General features: G+C 47.0%; 7 protein-coding genes across 7 annotated transcripts; 3 read left to right on the top strand and 4 right to left on the bottom strand.

The window, feature by feature from the left end:
• Positions 1–1,058: 1,058 nt before the first annotated feature.
• On the bottom strand, positions 1,059–2,643 carry H257_11304 (hypothetical protein). Its single transcript, XM_009838203.1, has one exon. The coding sequence runs from the start codon at positions 2,616–2,618 to the stop codon at positions 1,107–1,109; it is 1,512 nt and encodes a 503-aa protein (XP_009836505.1). The 5' UTR covers positions 2,619–2,643; the 3' UTR covers positions 1,059–1,106.
• Positions 2,644–3,343: 700 nt separating this feature from the next.
• H257_11303 (hypothetical protein) lies at positions 3,344–4,806 on the top strand. The gene has a single exon (XM_009838202.1). The coding sequence runs from the start codon at positions 3,361–3,363 to the stop codon at positions 4,681–4,683; it is 1,323 nt and encodes a 440-aa protein (XP_009836504.1). The 5' UTR covers positions 3,344–3,360; the 3' UTR covers positions 4,684–4,806.
• Positions 4,807–4,864: 58 nt separating this feature from the next.
• H257_11302 (hypothetical protein) lies at positions 4,865–5,690 on the bottom strand. The gene has a single exon (XM_009838201.1). The coding sequence runs from the start codon at positions 5,680–5,682 to the stop codon at positions 4,891–4,893; it is 792 nt and encodes a 263-aa protein (XP_009836503.1). The 5' UTR covers positions 5,683–5,690; the 3' UTR covers positions 4,865–4,890.
• A 973-nt stretch (positions 5,691–6,663) lies between these two features.
• Positions 6,664–7,102, bottom strand: H257_11301 (hypothetical protein). The gene has a single exon (XM_009838200.1). It carries the CDS (start codon positions 7,068–7,070, stop codon positions 6,720–6,722), a length of 351 nt encoding a protein of 116 aa, XP_009836502.1. The 5' UTR covers positions 7,071–7,102; the 3' UTR covers positions 6,664–6,719.
• A 2,983-nt stretch (positions 7,103–10,085) lies between these two features.
• H257_11300 (hypothetical protein) lies at positions 10,086–10,854 on the top strand. The gene has a single exon (XM_009838199.1). The coding sequence runs from the start codon at positions 10,141–10,143 to the stop codon at positions 10,783–10,785; it is 645 nt and encodes a 214-aa protein (XP_009836501.1). The 5' UTR covers positions 10,086–10,140; the 3' UTR covers positions 10,786–10,854.
• Positions 10,855–10,981: 127 nt separating this feature from the next.
• H257_11299 (hypothetical protein) lies at positions 10,982–11,969 on the top strand. Its single transcript, XM_009838198.1, has one exon. The coding sequence runs from the start codon at positions 11,001–11,003 to the stop codon at positions 11,664–11,666; it is 666 nt and encodes a 221-aa protein (XP_009836500.1). The 5' UTR covers positions 10,982–11,000; the 3' UTR covers positions 11,667–11,969.
• H257_11298 (hypothetical protein) lies at positions 10,982–14,445 on the bottom strand. The gene is made up of 5 exons (XM_009838197.1): positions 14,051–14,445; positions 13,836–14,002; positions 13,265–13,473; positions 12,376–12,597; positions 10,982–11,882 (listed from the first exon to the last, which is right to left on the bottom strand). The coding sequence occupies exons 1-5, from the start codon at positions 14,432–14,434 to the stop codon at positions 11,683–11,685; spliced, it is 1,182 nt and encodes a 393-aa protein (XP_009836499.1). The 5' UTR covers positions 14,435–14,445; the 3' UTR covers positions 10,982–11,682.
• Between the last annotated feature and the right edge of the window lie 275 nt (positions 14,446–14,720).

Below are 14,720 nucleotides of genomic sequence, written 5' to 3'. Positions count from 1 at the left end.
ATACAGTAGTACTAACGTTACCGTAACTATTACTTCGAAGTACTACGTAGTACTACGTAGTACTACGTAGTAGTACTGTGTCAGCCAAAGAGTTACTTTGGACGGATATGGTAAAACGTGGTACACGTGACGTTTTATATGGGATAACTATGCTTTAAACACTTAAACGCATTTGAAGGTGTCGAGAAAGTACCGTCCGGAAATTAATGGACACAAGCGCTTCGACCATCTACCCAATCAACAAGATGCGTTGCACTTGCATTTGCCTGTGGGAGTTGCAACTTGTAGCTATCGAGATCAAACTTGCACTGGATAACTAACTCATTAGTAGGTAATCCTTACCTGTGTACATTTATGTACACAAAGTAGGAATGATGCAAACACAGAGTATGATACTCATGAGTTATGACTCTCTGTAAGGTAGATCGGGGTGATTTCCGTGGAGCCATTCGCTGACAGCATTATCATACTAATGAGGCCCCATCAACAACTTGTGCAACACTATCGCTCTCCATATACTATCCAAATCATCAAAACTCCCCCTTCCTACTTCGCAAAATATTTATTATCAGCACCATTACGTATGCGAGAACCACAATTGATGGGTATGTGTCAACGATAGTTACCTGGATACTGTTAGTTACTATACTACTAGTACGTAGTTGCTATTAACAGCCTACCCGGTAGAAACGCTGTTAGGCTTCACAGTTTGGAGTGGAAACATACATTTCTGAACACACAAGTAGGTGTATGTATAGATTCATATAATCCCTAAAATAGTGTGGGATTGGGTCTCTAGTTTTTTCCTATTCGCGTTGCTTCCATGGGATAACGCTCGTACATTTCGAAGTCCCACATCACTTCGTCCACTTGCGACTGGTTCACGATAAACTCGACGAGGGCTCTGGCAGTCACACGCGCTTGATCTTGACCACGAACTTGAGCGGCGACTAGTTGACTTTAACCAGACTGCATCAAATTCGAGTAATAGTTGGAGAATTAGCCCTCCAAGTATCCTCTCCACGAAACAGTTTTGGCCATAACATGTCGCCTTTAAGTTCCAATATCAAATCCAACTGTATTAATCAAACCATGTATGCTTGATCCTACGGGCACCACACAAACGCGGCAAAGGCCTTGCAATCTCGTTGTTGATAGGGTACGACTTGCTTGGTGAGGGGCCACACACACGAGTTGCGCTTGCCGTCGCATTGGCTAAATGTACCTGTAGTGGTGGTGGATGTTACTGTAAGGGGCGCCATGGTGGCAGGTGCGCGTTGGGGGGCTGCGGGGGGTGGTTTGGTCGTCGAAGCAGTAGAACGGACGGAGGTACTCGACTGAACAATAGAGCTGTTGCGAATGTTATCATACTGGGAGGTTGGGTACTCGAGGTTGTTTTCGTGAAAGTCCATGTTGTCCTTGCCAAAGGTGGTAAATGTTTGAGTAATGAGGGAACGCGCAGAGCCGGCCGGTGCGTCCGCATCCCCCGCCCAGAACATTGCCCCACCCAATTTGTGTTGGTGGATGTACGCCAGTTTGGCCTCTAGACTGGAGGGAGATTCATACGATACAAACGTCCGGGTGTCTGGGTTGTAGCTGTAGGCCGCCACCAATTTTGTGTCGTAGTACTCCACCGCCCCTGGTAGGGGTAGGGCTTTGAAGTCCCACACACCAGCCCCGTCCCCATTTCCGGCAACCCACGACCCCTGGTTGGACGGAGCTGTGAACTGCCCGTACAACCCGTCAGTGTTTTCAAACGATCGCCCGTACAGAGGCATCCCGAGCACAATCTTGTTGGATGGACACCCCCCTTTGATGTAATCCTGCACGGCCTTGTCGACACTGTACTTAAGCCCGGGGGGGTGCGTCGGGTCTTCGTACAAGTTGGCCTGGTGGTCCGTGTATTCGCTCCAACTGCCCGACAAGTCGTACGCCATGACATTCACATGGTCTACGAGCGCACACATAGCCTTGAAGTCCCAGTGGCGGTAGTTGTCTGGGCCCACGGGGGACGCAATGCTGAGTTCGGCCGGGAACGCCAGCGCTTTAAACTCGTCTCGGATGGCTTGGAGCAGACCTACGTAGTGCGCAATGTCGTCGGGGCGATGTGGCACGGCGGGCTGGGGGTTGCCCCCTTCGACGGGGTACTCCCAGTCCAAGTCGATAAAGTCTAACCCCAAGTCCAGCATCATCCCCACCGCACTGCGCGCAAAGTTGCGACGGCCCACATCCGAATTGGCAATGCCGCTGAACTTGTCGCTTAACGTCCACCCGCCAATGGACAACCCAAACTTGGTGCCTCGGAACTGCTTCTTGAGCTTATTCGCTTGGCCAAAGCTCCCGTACACGTTTTTCTTGCCCAAGTCATTCCACGAGTCCCCGTGGTCGATAAAGCGCTTGTCCGTGGCGGCCCACGTGTCGTACAAATCGACCGTGCCGTCGTCCCGAGGCCGACCAAACGCGTAGTTGACGTGAGTGATACGGGACCAGTCCAAGTCGAAGATGCCAAAGTTGCGCTGGTAAATCGCCCATTCCATGTAGTACACGACAGACTTGAGCTTGGCGGCGGACGCGACACTGACCGCGACGGACAACAATGCTGTGGCAACAACTTTCATGGGGGTGACGAGGACGGACGCAAATTGCAAACTACTTAACTTGCCACTGGAACTAAATCATGACAAAAGGAAGTCCCCTTCAAAGCGGTTTCATTCGGATGATGGGCCTTGGATTTAATGCCACAGTATTTCGAAGCCCCATGTTCTTGTTGACATACACCCTGTAACATATACCTTGAGAAGGGCTCAATTCAACCGAAGGACCTTGCATGAAACAAAGCATATTAGCACTACCCATGCTTACGTATTACTACTTCTACGTAGTATTTTGATTGGGTTTTGTCTGTATCGCTATAGAGCGCTCGTCGCTGTCACGATACACGTCGGTTTCGTCGGAAGACATGTGAAAATCTGAAACCGCTTCTATTTATAGATTTGACCATAGATACTCGCTGCTTCGAATACATCACATCATGCTGACGGTGCACAGCTTGGCCATTAATGTTACCACATATATATATGTATACGCTTCCTGAAGCATACCTTTATTCATGATGCTCAACCAACCAACGCGTAAATTTCACTACATGTTGCCCCGTTCCATTTGTTATGTAGATGGAGGGACCTTCCATTGAAAACATGTTCTAGTTTTTCTCTCCCTCGATACAACTAACTTGACATCACCCAACATCTCCACTCTTTCGACCAAGAATTGTTTCAAGAGCCGAAAATGAAACGGTCGACACTACTACATCAACCCTCTCAGCGCCACTTTACAATTTGCATTCCTCTCGTTCCCATCATGCGGTTTGATTTCTTCGCTTTAGTGTCGGCATTGGCGGCATATGCAGCATCCGCAGCCCATACGTCAAAGGGGCTACATCCCCTCCACGCCGCCCACTCGAACGCTGCGTCGTCCACCACATTGCCATCGACTCGCCGCCGAATACTGCCCCCACACACTCTAGTTGGGTACTGGCACAACTTTGCCAACCCGTCAGGTCATACGTTCCCCCTCCGTGACATCAGCCCCGACTGGGACGTGATTGTGGTGGCATTTGGGACGAGCGTTGGAGGGGGGCGCGTGACGTTCCAAGTGGATGCCGACGCGGGCACGGAGGCCGAATTCATCGCCGACATCGCGACCCTCCAAGGGCGGAATAAGACGGTGGTGCTGTCGCTGGGGGGCCAAGACGGCGCCGTATCCCTTGCCAACGCCGTCGAAACCACTGCATTCGTCGACACAGTGTCTACCCTCCTAGTCAAGTTTGGGTTTGACGGACTCGACTTGGACTTGGAAACTGGCATCTCCCAAAACCTCCCCATTGTCACCAACTTGATTACGGCTGTCAAGCAAATCAAGCAACGAGTAGGAAGCGATGACGCGTTCTACTTGAGCATGGCCCCCGAACATCCGTACGTTCAGGGCGGCGCAGGGAGCTACGGTAGCATCTGGGGCGCGTACTTGCCCATCATCGACGGCCTCCGTGACCACCTCACCCAAATCCACGTCCAGTACTACAACAATGGCGGCTTTGTATACACGGACGGCCGCATGCTGCAGGAAGGGACGGTGGACTGCCTCGTGGGGGGAAGCCTCATGCTTATCAACGGTTTCGAAACCAATTACGGTAGCGGGTGGCGCTTCGAGGGGTTGCGTCCGGATCAGGTATCGTTTGGGGTACCGAGTGGGGCGCAGGCGGCCGGACGGGGATTCGCGACGCCCGACACGGTTCGGAATGCCCTCACGTGTTTGGCCCAAGGCGTCGGCTGCGATACCGTCCGCCCCAGCGTCCCCTTTCCCACGTTTCGAGGGGTTATGACGTGGTCCATCAACTGGGACAAATTCGACCGCTTTGGTTTTTCCCGCCCGGCTCGAGCCGCCCTCGATGGTTTGCCCCAAGTCGACCACGTGGGGTCGAGCGACAAAAAGGTGGTGAAAAACCCCACGGCGACGTTAATCCCAATTGCAAAACCAGTAGCCACAGCAGCGCCAGCCCAGGCCAAGAATTGTGGCGGCTGTGACAACTGCTATTTCGCCCCCACATTTGCTTGTTTTTCAGGGTGGACCAAAGCACAGTGCCGGTCCGTGTCTACGTTTACATGGTGCGGCGGCCAAGATTAATGAATTCGACGATTTACTCTAGTTTTCCATGGCTGTTGGCGCATATATATCGTCATTCCAACGTTATAGCGTATGTACATAATGTGTTAACCTCCAATTCTCAATTAACGAACATAACGAACCTGAGGTAATATAGAAAAAGATCTTGAAAAAACTGTAGCGCAATATTGAACGAGGGATACGGAAACGTCACAGGTTTGAAATGTCTTATCTTCTTAGGTTCTCAATGACTGCTTCGTTCGATGCATGGCTATCTCTATAGAGTTGAAAGAGGTCTTTGGCGCATTGACGCGGCAAATTCGGCGGAATCATTTGCACGTCGATGCGTCGTAATTGAGCGACCAGTTGGACAAACTCGGTTCGCGGGACTTCCTTGGCTCCTAGCGCCATTTTGTATGGCATGGACATACCCAAATCCCATAGCTGGAACCCTCGCTTGTGCAGATACGAACCTAACGCATACAACTGCATCGTGCCGGCACCGTTGGTTCCTGTGAACCCGGTCAGACTCGTGTACATGGCGCCGTTGGTGTAACCGAGTTCCCCCGCGACCAATTCGTTCTGGTCGTTCCATAGCTCGATGCTGACTAGCTGGACCTGTCGACCTCCTTCGTTGAGAATTGGAATCCCGCCTAACATGGCGCGAAAGGCGGTCACGACTGGGGGATACAGCCATGCCTTGCCGTGCTGGGCGTGGCATCCTGCAACGACGTTGTCGAACGCCATGTTGATCGTCATGTGGAAACCTTTCGCCTTTTTGCGGACCTGTTTCGGAATGTGCAACGATGACAACGGAGCAATCACGCATCGATGGGCATGCAGTTTCGGCAACAGATAGCAGTGGCGTCCTTGCTGCATGGCGATGGGAAGGAACCCAGCGTACATGACTTGGCCTATGAAGGAGGGGTCGAATGTCCGACTTACCCAGAAGTCGTCGTGGTAGTGCTGCATCCTGTCCTGCAACTCCAAAGGCACGAACGCCATGCGGTCGGTCGCCATACCACAAGGAATTATTTCAAAAATGGAAAGATCAACCATGTCCCCGGATAAAATTATCCGGATAACATATTTGTGTCCAAATGTCTACTAACGTATACTAGTAATTATACTAACGTTAGTACCAGTAGTAGTATTGCTCAATTAACCGGCAAGGATTGTCGGTGCGGATTGTGTGTAGTGAATATATAGCGATACTGTAGTACAGTATGCTGCGGGCGAAGTGTCGGGCGGACTCCACGGCGGCAACCGCTTGGGCGGCAATTCCGTCACCGAATGCGTGGTCTTTGAACGGCTGGCAGGCCAGCGGGCGGCGGCGCTCGTCACTGTACTCTTAATACAGTATTAATAGTAACGTTATCAAAATCGACAGATCGGGTCACTTTTTCATCCTTGGGCATTCTTCTGATTATATAATCGGCTTGAATCACTTCATCTTTGCGTTCATTTACTTTGATTTCCACTCAAATCAAGGCAAAATAGGAAGGACGGTTTACAGTATTATGGTGCACGGCCTAACCTGACAGTTATATGCAGTTTTTGATTATTCTTTGATGATTTCGTATTTCTAGCGATTCGATTGGCTATTCATGAATTCAAGCTCAATTCCATTGGCCAATTCAAGTGCACTTTAAACTGACCCGTGCACCATAAACTGGACTGTACTATCTTCTATGCAATACTACATAGTATATGTAGTGTCTGCCAAAACCCCGAAACCCGCAACCACAATACCGTATAAATTTAGTGTATATATATTGCGACGGATGAATCTATTGCGACTCCTGTAATAACTGATAATTTTCTTGTAATAACTGATATTTACTTAAGTACTTGTGAATATGTTGAATATACTTCAAATTTGTATGACGCAATGGATTAACAAAATTTTGAGAATGAGTGTCGGCTGGTTGTGATATATCAACTGTTGTACATATACCTCGAAGTACACTATATGGTACTAGGAAACGCCTTCGACGAGTCCAAGGGACGATATAACGTTAACGTTACTACATTACGAAGGCAAACAACACGTGGTGTTAGCACGACATGGTGGCGTTGTCGTCTGAAAAATACCACGCGAGAAAGTCCTTGGTTGTTTGCATGTCTGTGGGCTGGGGGTCCTGGATCGGATATGAAAACATGTTCGTTGATATGTCGACTTGTTGCACGAGGGCACGCAGGATTTCGTTATGCCGTTTAATTGTTTGAAGCAGTCGCCATTGGTTGTGCACTTGGTCGGGCAAGGGAATCGCGGTGGGTGGTAGGTCGTTGTGGATGATGTGATGATGATGGTGGAGTTGCGACCGCATGCTGTGCATGAGTGTAGCTTCGTCCATGCTGTTGTGCGGTGGCGGTGGCACCATGAGTTGGGTAGACGATGAAAGCATGCTGTACGTAGTAGTACTGTGGCAGGTGTGGCTAATCGACGAATGGACAAGTCCGTAAACGTGATGAGTACGTGGTGTTGTAGCCGCAATTATGTGAGAACCAGATGGGCCGTCAACTTTTAGTGATGCCAGAGACCATCCACAGACAGGATTAGGTACTGTACGTTGAACTGTACACACTCCCCTCCAATCCAAAGTAGTACTTCTGGACTACTCAACTTGGCAACCGCTTAACTCCTTGTTGAGGAGGTTGGTGGCTTGGCCCTATAGAACAATATAGCAAGGTACGGTAGTATAACAGTATAACGTTATGCTTCGTTGAATTCTATAACACGCAGCTCAAGATTGTAATATCAATGGATGCCACAGTGGTTGCCACGCAAGGCCATCCATAACGTGGTTATGACGAAGCGGCCGCCGTCTCAGAACATCGTCGTGGACGTTTGTAGGACTGGTCGACACGATTTCGCTAGGTTGACTAGAGGCAACAAAGACCACGGTTCATACTGACGACATATCACGACTCAATCATGTCGTAATAGTTAGGAGCGATATGCTACCAAGTATGGAAACCTACGATTGATAGTTTCAAAGGTGTGGCAAAAATTCGTGGACACGAACAAGTCAGTGATGATGATGATAGAGCCAGACCGGATCTTGCGCGTTTCCGACATTGTGAGGTCGAATGCTGGTCGGAATATCTAGATACTGTGTCTCAGATTGGTCCAGAAGTGTGTGACGTTATTTGAATACTGTAGGCAGTGGAAGAATTATTGGACGAGACTATTGTGAGCGAATCTTCATAAATGTCGACGTACGAATTCCGACTGGATGGATATCAAATTAATTCGGAACATGCAATAATATTCGTAATTTGAATCAATTCCATGTCCCATTGAGGGCTCCAGTTTCGAATCGATTTGACAATAACGTTATTGTAGTACTTCGAAGTGCATGGGACACTCCAATCACCTGCCGGTATTTATTAGGCCTGGATTGACAGTTCAAAGCTAAGATATCCTGCATTGTATGCTGGTCTATTCGTACTCAAAATTTCCATGGGCGGTTCTTAAATCACCCCAATGACAAAAAGTGGGATTTCCCTCACAAAACAATCGTTACTCATCACCCTATTATGATGCAGTTTCCTGACCTGAGTAAATGGACAACGATCCAATCTTGCAGCATTAACACTTGAGTGCGAAGGCCTCGTATGCGAGTCTCTCCGCATCCCCAGCACACCAATGTACAGTACACATAGACATATTAAGAACACCAACTGGACGCCCGCGCTACCGCAACATGCAACTACACGTCGTCGTACTGCCCAGACAGTTGTGGAAAACTGAATTGGATGTTCTGCCCATATCTTCGAAATTCTAACCAATGAAATCATCGCGGCTATATGTTGGCGATTTTCATGGCTCACAATTGGCAAGTATAACCGGAAAGAACAATACTTATTATAGTATTATAATAATACCGGTAGTCTGTACTTTTCATCAATTGCTCATTAACCAGAAAAAGCAAGGTGAAATAGGCAATTTTGTATGGAGCGCAAGGTGAACCACCTTTCGAATTCCATAAATAATTCTCAAATTGTATAGTTTCAATTAAATATATCTTCAAGTTTGTATTGATGATTATATTTTTCATGTGTATGTCTCTTTTTGGAATTCGCAAGGCAGGTCACCTTGCAAATTCAAAATTGTCCAATTTTGTCCAATCAGATGCCGTGAAATCACGAAAATCGCTGCGTAAATTCATCACGCCCTGTTGCGATATATTCTACTCCTGTGATGGCGGTTGATGCAAGAAGCCTTGAGATAATTGTAGGCTGTGTATGAGAGCAAGATCATGTGATGTGGTATTCAGGACTCGGTCAATTCTAACAGGTCTAATTTCACCACTTGCCTACTAACCCAATGAAATTGGTCATCCCACATTCCACCATCCAGCCCGTGTCGGTACCGTGCATCTCCCTGCCGGTGTGATCACGTGGTTGCGCGGGCGGTGGCGCAAGACGTCTTGGTGGCACCCATCGCAAGTGCTGAAGTGGCAGCTTTAGCACTTTGCGTTTGCGATGGGTACTACCAAGACCTCTTGCGCCACCGCGTTGGCCCACCAGAGCCACCACGACATTGCGACCCAACCGAGCGCACAACATAATGTTAGCTGTAAGGGGAGATTCACATTGGACATAGTCGGAGTGCACTCATCAGTGCACAATTCTTTGGAGCAGCATCACACAAAGTTCAAAATTGTAACCTCTTCTGTCAGTGTTATAGCCAATCGTGTGTAAGTAACAAGGTTTGATAGATTCTGATTAGACATTAAAAAGGGGCTCACCTTGCGAATTCCATTAACAAGTCATTTGACATGTGAATGGTATTAATAATAGCACAACTAGTGCTATTGCTTGCCATTATTACTACTGTAGTATAATATTTACTCACACGGGTACTACAGTTGGTCAATAAAGTACGATTTGGTGGTACTGTCCGTTTGGGCGAGTCGAATGCAAAGAAATTTTCCACTGGGCCGATTTTAACGCAGTTTTTTTTAATCTCATCGTCTTCGATCACATATTCTGCTTGCAGAAGCTTCAAGACCCAACTACAAAACTATGCTCTGCGTTCGCAAGCAACGATTCCAGCGATGAAACGTAGTATTTTAATGAAGTAGACTATTTAAATAGTTAGACTTGCTCAATACTTTTAATAATTTGTACCTCTATTATAGTAATACTATATATTATTTAACTTTTATTTTATTTTAAGACTCAAGTATAGTATACTCCGATGTACCTGTTTTAAAAATGCGTTTGCATTAAGTACGTTCCATTAGGTGCTGAAACTTAAAATTTCAAACCTGGTGGAGTTGTATTCATTTCCAGGCAATATAAAACCCCTCACGGACTGCACGTTAAACTCCTGAATTCAAATATACCTTTGGATCGACGAAATACCTGCTAGGGTAAAAGTTATGGGAGAAACCATTCTTGCATTCCTTCCGCCCAAATGGACAGTACATCGGAAGAATTGCATTTGGTTTCGTACTCAAGATCGCGATGGGATACAAGGCGTTCGTTGGTGCGCCGCTCATCATCACGCTGGGCGACTCGATCACTCAAAATGGCGCGAACCCAGAGATCCTTGGTTACCAAGTGCTTCTGAACAACGACTACGTGCGCAAGGCGGACGTCGTGAACCGCGGGTTGTCGGGGTGGACCACTCGCGGGTGGCTGCCCAAGGTTCCTCTCTTGCTCGAGGAGTGGCGCCACAAGCCGCCCAGCTTGATCATGATCTTCCTGGGTGCCAACGACGCTGCGTTGATCGACTCCCACGATAGCCAGCAGCACGTCCCTGTAGATGAATACGTGGCCAACCTCACGCATATGGTGTCGCTCATCAAGACTTCGTTTCCTCAGTGCGAGATCCTCTTCTTGACCCCTCCCGTCGTGGACGATGCACGGTGGCCAAGTCGCGCAAACCTGGAAACAAAGAAGTACGCCGCAGCCTGCGTCAACCTCGCGATCTCCCTTCATCTTCCTGTCGTGGACTTCTGGACAAGTCTCCAGGGCCGCACAGACCTCCTCGCGGACGGACTGCACTTCAACAAAGCAGGGAACGTAGTGGCGCATCAAATGATAGTAGATGCCATCGCCGCGCATTTACCGCACTTGACTCCCGAAGCATTGCCTAGTGAGTTTTAACAAGAGCTCGACAACAGAATGTCATTTTGAGAAAAGTTTCATTTTCTTCAAATATTTGTAATTTTCAGCGTGTTCTGTGTCAAATATTTCGCCTTCTCTCGAAAACAAAAAATAGTGATAATTGGATAATTGGTCGATGTACGGATAATTACCGGATGACAGTGGGTACATACTGTACTGTGGGTACTTAGGAATTCTCGACTTCGGATCTTCTCATGGGCTTCGTGGCGTATTGCCGACCTCCGCTGATCGTAGCTCTGGGCGACTCTATCACCCAATTCGGCGCCGACCCAGCGTTCCAAGGGTTCCAAGCGCTGCTGTCGCAAGACTATGTGCGGAAGGCGGACGTCTTGAATCGTGGCCTCTCGGGGTGGACGACAAGGTGGTGGAGGCATTATTTGCCTCAGCTCGTCCGTGAATGCGGTGATAACGCCCCCGTGTTGGTGCTCATCGCGCTAGGTGCGAACGATGCGTCTCTTGCGAGCGGTGAGTCGCACATTCGGCATGTTCCCTTGGACGAATACCGATCGAATCTCCGCGACATCGTCCATGAACTTCGCACCGCTTTCCGCGAATGCAAGTTTCTGTTTCTGACGCCTCCCGCCGTGGACAACACAAAGTGGAACCCCACTGACAAACTCAACGCAGTCACAGAAACGTACGCGAAAGCATGCGTGGAGGTCGCGTCTTCCCTCGACATTCCAGTCATCGACACATGGACAGCCACCCAAGGCCGATGGGACTTGTTCCGCGATGGGGTGCATCCCAATACCCAAGGCAACCTCCTCTTCCACGAACTCATCAAGTCCTCCATCGCCACAGCGTATCCCCACCTAACGCCATCAGCCCTTCCCCTCGACTACCCCGACATTCCGATCTAACACGTCTCATTCTTCATTACTGCTTGGCCGGATGGTGGTAAATGGTGTCCTGAGGCATCGCATAGCACTTGTACCCGAGAAGGCCGGCGACGTAGCACAGTCCTTCGGTCTCAATGCCGTCGTACCCTTCGAATGTCCAGTCGCTGCCGATCACATGATGTGTCGTGAACACCACCCCTTGGCGGTGGATGTCTGCTTTCACATACAACATTGTGCCTACAAAAGTATCCAAATATATGTATATATATGTCAAAGTTAGCAATAGTAATTAAATATATATATATATATGTTCTGAAGAAATTTCGATGAACCACAACTACACAAACAAAACCCCTTCATACACATGTGACAACAGGCATTATAGTTGACATGCCTCTACGAAAGTATCCAAATAAAAAAGATAAATAAATATATATATATCTACAATATATATATATATTTATCTTTTTAAATGTGATAGGTTGAAATAGTATAACAAATATATGAATATATATTTTATATTGTGAACCCCAACTACACAAAAAAACAAAAAAACAACCTTACCCCTGCTACTAGTGACACCCTAAATATATACAGCATATACACTCAATGCATCCTACTATCCTATATATATATATACATATATATATCGATTCGACACAAACCCAAATAATAATAATAAAACGATTCCTATGCCCAAAAAGTTGAGTAAATACTCGATCATACATACCTCCCACGGAATCGAGCGGGTGATACTCGTGCCAGCGCATGTCGTTCATGTGCCGAGTAAATCCGTCATTTAGGGGTCCTGGCACAAATGTGAGGTCCCCTCGACGGAGGCCATCGAGTTCCAACGGCGTCGGCGTCTTGCGGTGGCCGCGCCACGCGTTCAGGTCGTAATCAAAGTTAGTGCCAGTCAAGTGACACAGTGGCTGCAAAATATCTAATTTGGCTACGCAAAAACGCCATTTATATAGGACGCAATATATATCAAGGACTTTTTGTATAAAGATATTCAAACACGAGAATAATCAATATATATATATATAGTCTTGAACCACACCCGTTTCACAAATAAGGGTCTAGTATCTCGTCGTCAGAACAAGTGTATGTTGTGGAAATGGGAATATATATATATATATATATATATATATAGAATAAATATCGATGGATAATGTTGTGCAATGTCGAGATTATCTATATAAGACTATATATATACAGTAACGAATCATTGATACATTTATCCAATCTAGAGATTCTCTAGGTAATAAATATACTACGTATGCGAAGCTTACTTCTGAAAGCTGGAATGTACAGTGTATACAAATGTTGATAAGTACGAAGCACATACAAACGCTTAGACTGTAGAGATTCCATAGTTTGCAATGATCGATAAAAGAAAAGTAAAAGTCTATTGTGCTTTCGAGTGAAATTTCATTGTGTTGTGGTTTCTCGTTGGAATTTAAATCGATTTGATTGGCTACTTCAGATGAGCTCAAAATTGTTAGCTAATCAAAACCTTCTCAATGAAATTCAACAACAACCAATCAGATCGATTGTGGATCGGTTTGGTCGGCGCTATTCGAAACCCAAATTTGTATCAAATCGACAATAATTACCAGCGACCATTTTCGCCACAAGATAGCTAGGAACGATGGCAATATCAGCATCGATCCAAATTACATGCGAGTGCCACGGCTCCAAGCTCTGCGACAGCGCGTAGTTGCGATACCGTGCCAACATCCGCCGCCGTTCCTTTTGAACGTGGGCTCCATGTCGGGCTTCTCGGGATATCGAGGATAAGTCATTCCGGTAGATTATGGTGGCTCTACATAACAACATGATCACAAGAAATCGATAAACCGGTTTGATTAAGTTAAAAGTGTCTGGCTAATTAAATAAATAACAACAACAAAAAATAAAAGGCCATTGATTAAAAGTGTCTGGCTAATTAAATAAATAGTAACAACAAAAAATACAAGGCCATTATTCAGGACAGAAAAAATCCCGATAAAGTAGTACAATATACTAATGCACCATACATTGTTCAAGTGTGCTATTTCACACACAAATATTGGAGTCGTATAGCATGGAGAATATGCAAAAACGTGGTGACAAAAAATAATATATCGGGACAAAACCATCATGAATATATGGTAAATATATATATATATATATATATATTCGTACTGGGCCCATTGATGTGTGGTTAACACTGTATGAAGCAATTGCTTGAGGTTGTCGTACTCGTCCAAAGACGAAGTTAGGATGCCCAACGACAGCTTGGCACTGGGATAGTCGAAGGATCGCACGAGCTCGAGGAAGTCTTGGACAGAGCGACCAGAGCCCCATGATTCCTATATACATGAGGGAAAGAGATGGCAGGAATGAGGGATCGGACGTACCTTGTTATTGTACACGACAACGACGAGCACGGCGTCGTCCATGTATCGGTCGCCTTCCATGACGCGGAGATTGCGCAGACGGTAATACAAGGACACTTGGTGTGGGTTGTCGTCCGTAGGGATGGCCATCCTCGTTTCAAAGGCTTCGATCGCGTTCGACGACAGCAACGCCCGACACCGCGCGGTGTCCATGACACTGACCATGTCTCCTTGGTTGTGCGATGCAGGAACGTGGCGAATAGAGCCGACGTTGGACCCAGCCACGGCGTTGATGTGTTGGAAGCATTCACGATAGACATAGAGGGCCGTCATGCAGAGAAATCCGAGCACGACCCACGGCCACCGGCGCAACAACCGACGTGGCGCATGGTTCCTGCGCATCATTGTTGTTGTTGTTGATACAGTATGATGGTAATCCCATTTCATATTCGGATGCAATTGGCTAAATTAATAAGCCTACGCGTTGTGTGATTCGCTAGAGCAGTTGAATATTAACCACTCATAATCCAGTAAGTATCAATTGTTTGGACGAATTTGGGCTGATTTGCCAAATCGATCGATCCATGTGATTGGTATCACACTAATTTAATCCACACACTATTTAAGCATTGACGGTGGTTTTCTGCAATCTGATTGGCTTACATTCTTCTCTTCTGTCCATTTGGTTCTT

Source organism: Aphanomyces astaci, assembly GCF_000520075.1.
Source record: "Aphanomyces astaci strain APO3 unplaced genomic scaffold supercont1.33, whole genome shotgun sequence".
NCBI lineage: Eukaryota > Oomycota > Saprolegniomycetes > Saprolegniales > Verrucalvaceae > Aphanomyces > Aphanomyces astaci.
Note: the sequence above shows the minus strand (reverse complement) of the source record. Positions and strands in the feature narration are given on the sequence as shown.

Excerpts from the sequence above, each read along its gene's own strand:
- H257_11302 (XM_009838201.1), bottom strand. The coding sequence starts at position 5,682 with ATGGCGACCGACCGCATGGCGTTCGTGCCTTTGGAGTTGCAGGACAGG.
- H257_11298 (XM_009838197.1), bottom strand. The coding sequence starts at position 14,434 with ATGATGCGCAGGAACCATGCGCCACGTCGGTTGTTGCGCCGGTGGCCG. Across the intron at positions 14,003-14,050 it reads TTGTCGTGTACAATAACAAG|GAATCATGGGGCTCTGGTCG; the intron begins GTACGTCCGATC and ends TCATGTATATAG. Across the intron at positions 12,598-13,264 it reads TGTGGCGAAAATGGTCGCTG|CCAAATTAGATATTTTGCAG; the intron begins GTAATTATTGTC and ends GTTTTTGCGTAG.
- H257_11299 (XM_009838198.1), top strand. The coding sequence starts at position 11,001 with ATGGGCTTCGTGGCGTATTGCCGACCTCCGCTGATCGTAGCTCTGGGC.
- H257_11303 (XM_009838202.1), top strand. The coding sequence starts at position 3,361 with ATGCGGTTTGATTTCTTCGCTTTAGTGTCGGCATTGGCGGCATATGCA.
- H257_11300 (XM_009838199.1), top strand. The coding sequence starts at position 10,141 with ATGGGATACAAGGCGTTCGTTGGTGCGCCGCTCATCATCACGCTGGGC.
- H257_11301 (XM_009838200.1), bottom strand. The coding sequence starts at position 7,070 with ATGCTTTCATCGTCTACCCAACTCATGGTGCCACCGCCACCGCACAAC.
- H257_11304 (XM_009838203.1), bottom strand. The coding sequence starts at position 2,618 with ATGAAAGTTGTTGCCACAGCATTGTTGTCCGTCGCGGTCAGTGTCGCG.